The 6,379-nt window shown below is 31.2% G+C and overlaps 1 protein-coding gene across 1 annotated transcript; it reads right to left on the bottom strand.

The window, feature by feature from the left end:
- Positions 1 to 3,473: 3,473 nt before the first annotated feature.
- LOC145038380 (ascorbate-specific transmembrane electron transporter 1-like) lies at positions 3,474 to 6,056 on the bottom strand. The gene is made up of 4 exons (XM_078986764.1): positions 5,753 to 6,056; positions 5,373 to 5,421; positions 4,109 to 4,308; positions 3,474 to 3,783 (listed from the first exon to the last, which is right to left on the bottom strand). Exons 1-4 carry the CDS (start codon positions 5,897 to 5,899, stop codon positions 3,520 to 3,522), a joined length of 660 nt encoding a protein of 219 aa, XP_078842890.1. The 5' UTR covers positions 5,900 to 6,056; the 3' UTR covers positions 3,474 to 3,519.
- Positions 6,057 to 6,379: the final 323 nt, after the last annotated feature.

The raw sequence follows: 6,379 nt of genomic DNA, 5'->3' as shown, positions 1-6,379 counted from the left end.
TTGCATTTGCATCCATTCCTCTCGACTCCTTCATCATGATTGTTTCTGTTGAACTCATTACAAGTACCTTTGTTTCTTTACCTCCATTTATCATCCCTACTACTTCCACCACTGATTCACAAACCTTCCAAAACATCATCGACCAACCCTTTACATCCATTTTTTCATCTCAATGCACTGATCCACCTAAACCGAATGATGAATCTGATACTGAAAAAGGTGGATTTGGCAGTACTTTTGAATATATGGCTTTTGATGAAAAAAAGGAGGATTTCCCTGACCATATACTTATGTCTATGAAACATTTCAAAATACTGAATAAAAAGCTGAATTCAATTATTCATTCTCAAGCAGACATGGGGGGAGGAAGTTCTGTGTCCAGTTTCGAAATTAATTGACTGTTGAAGGCTTGTGAAGCACGAATGGTGAGCATGATTTTTGGTATTATTAGAGATATTGAGTCCAGAATCTTAGAGAAGGTTGATCAAAATGATCAAAACACCGAGTTAATAATAAATTCTTTTAATTCAAAGTATGTGGGGGCTGTCAAAGAGCTAACAAATGTTCAAAAAGAAAGACATACTTTGTTCGTAATGGATGTGAAGAATGTGAGAGAAGATGTAAATTTGAAGCTTCAAGAGCTTCTTAATGACATGGTTCGTGAAGTTGTAGTTGTTCAGAATGATTATGCCACTCTGCATAAGAAAGTTAATATTATTTGTGATGCTGTCACGAAATATGTTACGTTGTATGTAAGCTTGAGTCCTCAAATTACTCAGCTTTCTACAACTGACGATCAACAGTTGGGAGGGGTTATTTCGATGCTCAAAGATCTAAAGGAGTCAGTACTAAAGCCTGCTACATCTTCGATAATTACTCCTGAGTTCCTTTCACAAAATTTTGCACAATTCGAAGCCATTATTCATAAACAATTAGCTCCTCTGTCTACTATTTCGAATCTTCTTCTAACTGGTGCCTCACCTGTTCGAACAGGGGTGCAAGGGGAGAAAAGAGAGTTGGAGAAGGATCTCATGCGAAGGCTGGAGGTGATGCTTCACATGGAGAAGCTAAGGTTGTGGGTAAAGTTTATCCTTTGAAAATTCCATCGACTAAGCCTACAATGTCAAGTGTTGGACCACTTACTTCAACTGTTGTAACGTCCATGTCGATCACAAAGTCAATTACGAAGGGGATTGTTATTGGATCATCTACAGGCCAAGGTGAAGCTTCTAAAACAAAATATGCTACAGATAAATAAACAGACAAAGGCAAGACAATTATTGTTGAAAAATCAAAATAAGAGAAGAAAGCAGAAGTCGAAGCAGAGATTGAAAAGATAAGGGTAGTTCAGAGCATAATAAGGCAACGGGCGACTGATCCTCCAGGTTTGAACAAAGGAGATCCTGCCAAACTCTATAACTACGAAATGATAGAAGCGAAGGTGGCTTACAATCACATGTATTCATTTGAGAAGAAACCAAAACAGAGTTACATGGTTTCGAATGCAGACATGAGCTAGCTGGATTTTCCAATTAATGAGATGATGTTCCTTATGCCTCAATTCAAAATATCTAATAAATTCAAGAGTGAAGATGACTATAACTACATGAAGCTTCGTTTTCATGAGGTTCTTACGAAGGCTCCTGAAGAAATTTGGTTACTGATAAAAATCAAGAAGGTTATAAGCATCAAAATGGACGTATTATTCCAAGATATGATGCAGAATGTAAGGTTCATTGTTGCAAGGGCGAATGGTCAGACGTGTGATTTCACAGTCGCGGATTTTCCTCTTATGAATCTGTATGACCTTATTTAAATGGATATTCTCTTGAAAGATAAAAATTCTTCATACCTTCGAGAAACAGAACCTGATGTTTTTCGACTGGGAGTGGCTCACATCAAGATTTTCTTGGAGAATTATTACGAGTGTTTAGCACTTACAGATGTGGAGCTAGCAACAGTGAAAGGACCTGAAGTCAAAGTACCCATGGAGCACTACAAGTCTCAACTTGAAGAAATATGCTGATGGGGAAATATGTTTGAAGCCTTTCGATTTGGTATTTGCTAGTAAAGATAAAGTTGGAAAGTCGAAGAGATTTTTGTTCCAAGTCGTTGAAATTGAAAGATATACAATGTCTCAATATACGAACTTCATTGTTCGTATGAATAAGTGCAAGAAAAACAACAAAGGAGATAAGAAGGAGCTGAAGAAGATTATATTATGGTACACGGAAGTTCGAAGGGTGATGATGTATGCCATCCAGATTCTCACAACCTGAGAATTCGACTTCATTCCAAAGTGGGAGATTGTCAGGGTCGAAGAAATTTTGTTATGAGTCGAAGACCATACCCTTCATGTACTTGTAATGTATTTACCAAAACGTTTGTATGTTCGAAGCTTAAATGTGAAGTCTTAGTATTTTTTGTATACTTTCATGTTCGCTATAAATAGGAACTTTACTTAGAGTTAGATAAGAAGTCTTTACAGAACTTGTCTTTGTACTATCTATAAAACTGTGAAAGTATAATAGAGCTGAAACAAGATCATATTTACATATCGTGTTCTTTCATATCTTTTTCACTCTGATTTAATTCGCATTTACTTGATTAACAATTCATCAGTTTACAATAGTAAAACAATTTATAATTATATGTTAAATACTGCTAATACAAGTACATTGCTATTATGGGTAAATAAATGTAAATATATTGTTATCATGGGTAAAAAACAAAGTATTTGTATTTGTAATAGCAATAAAGTGCATTGTTATTTCCTGCAATTTGCTTATATATATATATATATATATATATATATATATATATATATATATATATATATATATATATATATATATATATATATATATATATATATATATATAACAGACTTCGAATTTTTGTTAAGATGTATATATACAGATGATATATCTAAATTTCCTACATCAAACTTGCCTCGAAACATCAGTAAACCTTGGTTTCACATTAAGGATGAATGGGTTGTAAAATCAATGAAAATTTCTGATTTTGATAGTGTGGAGAGTCTTATGAGGATGAAAGAAGTGGAAGCAAGAATGTTCCAAAATAAGGTGGACGAAGCAAGAAAAGAAGTAAAAGGGTATAAATGGATGATTAGGGTAAAGATTGAAAAATTGGATTAAGAGTATCGAGAGAAATTAGAGAAGTTATGTTTGAGTGAATTTGAGGAACTAAGGAAGAAGAAAGGTAAAGAGTTTAAGGTTTTGAAAAACACGCATTGTGAGTATTATAAAATGAACATGAAAATGCAAACTGTATTTTGAGTATTATAAAATGAAGATGAGAATGCAAATGGTATTTTGAGTATTATAAAATGAAGATGTGAATCCAAACGAAGATCACTGGATTATTGTAGAGAATATAAAATACAAAGAAACTATTTTTGATGTGAAATGTGTTTATATTATTTTAAAGATACTAAAATCAGTTTTGCACTATTTTAAGTCTTTTTATTATGTGAAAACAGTATTACAACATCGATCGTTATTTCCTTCTTATTGGAAGGACAGCGGTTACAATTACAGAAATTCCAAAAAGTAATATTAACACTCCAATGAAATTGACCAAAAGTGCTTCTTGACTACGTTTCAACTGTTGGAAAATAAACTTCTCTATTAATCCCGTCTCAGTAGTCACTATCGCCATGAAAAATATCACCACACCTGCAGAAACATGCCATGGAGAGAATCTTGCGCGTGTTGTTGACTCAAATCCCGGGAATAAAAACGTTACAAATCCCAATATCAACTAATAAAACAAGTGTTTATGTTAGTAGTATGAAAAATTCACTTAACTTTAAAGGATTTTTCAGAGCATCCACAATATATTGGGAATAAAAAATTTACAAATCCCAATGGAAAAAAACAACTTTTTAAATTTTATATATATATATATATATATATATATATATATATATATATATATATATATTATTAAAATTTGTTGAGTTGAATGCATTGTAGAAATTAAAAGGTAAAATTACAGGAAAAGTGGAATTTTGATGTGACAATCTATTAAACATTTTACAGTTTCATACATTATGAATGCCCTTGTGAAAGTAATTAAAGATCACCTGAAGACCAAATAAAGCGATGGTTGACATGCCTATCCATGAATGTATTGTGTACATATGTGACACTTTAAGTTCATCGTGAAACTTGAAGACTGCATAAACGCCAAATATTCCGGAGACAAGTGCGATAAAGTGCAATGTTAGGTGAATTATTTTAATCACTGTTCTCGGTGCCGGGATCGCCTTGTATGCAATCATTGCTGATTCAAAACAACAATATATAGACTCACCACTCATGACTTTTAGGATATGAATAATTTCGCATATACCCTTAATAAACCTCAAAATATAATATTTAACCAACCTAAGCTTTAAATATCATATATACCCTTGATAAGATTTCATAATATCATATTTACTCGCGAATCCTATTTTTTAATATAGTTTGAATACTTTTATAATTGATCATTTTAATTTAAAATCAGTTATAATTATAAAAAGTATAGAATTCCCATAACACCCTTCCCATTATTTTCTATGTATTATTCATTCCTCCTATAGCCACCCTCCCAAGCATCCCAAGTCGGTTGATTTTTCGTGATTATCCTATATGTTGTACTTTTACAAGAGGCGTTATCATCTTTGATTTCTAATTTTAGTAGCTTACCATTTTTTTTCAAACTGCATTAATTTGTTGTGATTAACCGTTTCGATTTTTGATAATGGAGAGATAATATTAAGATATTATAATCACTATTATCCATGATGCTATTTGTTTTAAATGTAAATAATTAGAAAATCAATGACTGAAATTATGATTGCTATAAATTTATTCTTCTTAAAAAATCATGTTTCATTAAAATAGACATTGTATTCATTGCATATCTACATTGTTTTGATTTCCATGTTTCCTTATTATCATTTATGTATTCACTGACATATTCTTTTGATTTCTCTGTGTATTGTGATGATATTATTTTGATTATTGTGATTGAAATATGTTTTTTTCTTACAGTGTGTGATAGTTTGTCTCAAACACCATATTTTTTTGGTGATATTTATGAAAAGTAAATGAGATATTTAAAGTTATCTTTAAGAGAGATATAATCGTCAACTGATAAAAAAATGTTTTAAAATGATTATGAAAATGGTAAAAAAAAATAGAATTTGAAGAAATATGATATTTTGATAGCTTAAGAAGGATATATATAATATTTAAATATTAAACTGGACAAATATGATATTTTACTATTTATTAAGGGTATATACGAAATTTTACATTTAGGATATCATAGCCTCTATAGATTTTGTTACTTTTTCTTACCTTCGCCTGAAAAAATAAGAAATCCGAGCACCATGAAAAGCGGATGCAACTACAAAATAAGACAATGAAAACAACTTCAAACTATCAAAATCTACATTAAAGGCATGTTTGGCTACAACTTTTGAGAGCTTTTGGGCTTAAAGAAAAAATCTCAAATTAAAGAATATGTTTGTTGGGGTATATGATCTTAAACTTTTTTTTTTTTTTGAACAAAAAACTTCTCCAAAAACCATTACAAATAGTTTTATTAGATTTTCAAATTTATATTACTTTATACCTTTCAAAAACTTACATCTATTTTTGCATAACACTTTTATACAAACAAAAGCTTCAGATTCCTGATAATTTTGTCAAACGTGAATAAAATTTTAGAAACTTACATTGAAAATCTTCATTTTTGTGGATGATGAGAGAGCAAAGCCTTCCCTAAAGCCTATGAGCCAAAATAGAACAAGGGCAGCGATTGATATTACCAACAGATGTACAGGAAATGCTAACATCGAATAACTCGAACGTTTATTTGCCATGACTCGAACAGAATAAACAAAATGAAAGATTTGTGTAGCGTAAATGGCCTAAGAAATTGCAACTAAATTCTTGCTTTCATCGATCTAAAGAGGATATTGCAAGAAGAGGTGAGTGGCATAATGCATAAATGGGGTTTTGAGAAGTCCCATGAAAACAGCTAAGCTTTACAACACTCGGTGCAATTAATGACGTTGGAAATTTTGTTTTGAGGAAATTGTTTTTTTTAGTAAGGTGACGATAGTTGGAAACAATATTCAAACATAAAGTTTTGATAAATTTGGAATAAAAAGTGTTCAAACATTATAAAAAAAACGTATTAAAACAGGAGAAATTCATTAAATTGACTATTCTAAATGAGTTATTTGAGAAAATAACTATTTTTTTCAGTTTTTGAAAATGACCGATTAGTCCCCAATGTACCATTCCGGAGTATTCTTCATATTATGGAGGGGAAAATGATTCTTGAGGGTAATTAACTT

The sequence above is a fragment of the Lactuca saligna genome, chromosome 4 (assembly GCF_052625555.1).
Source record: "Lactuca saligna cultivar CGN05327 chromosome 4, ASM5262555v1, whole genome shotgun sequence".
Taxonomy (NCBI): domain Eukaryota; kingdom Viridiplantae; phylum Streptophyta; class Magnoliopsida; order Asterales; family Asteraceae; genus Lactuca; species Lactuca saligna.
This window is presented reverse-complemented; position numbering and strand designations above follow the sequence as displayed.

Coding starts and splice junctions, on each gene's coding strand:
- LOC145038380 (XM_078986764.1), bottom strand. CDS start 5,899: ATGGCAAATAAACGTTCGAGTTATTCGATGTTAGCATTTCCTGTACAT. Junction 5,422..5,752: donor CAAAAATGAAGATTTTCAAT/GTAAGTTTCTAA, acceptor CTTATTTTGTAG/TTGCATCCGCTTTTCATGGT. Junction 4,309..5,372: donor TCTTATTTTTTCAGGCGAAG/GTAAGAAAAAGT, acceptor GTTTTGAATCAG/CAATGATTGCATACAAGGCG.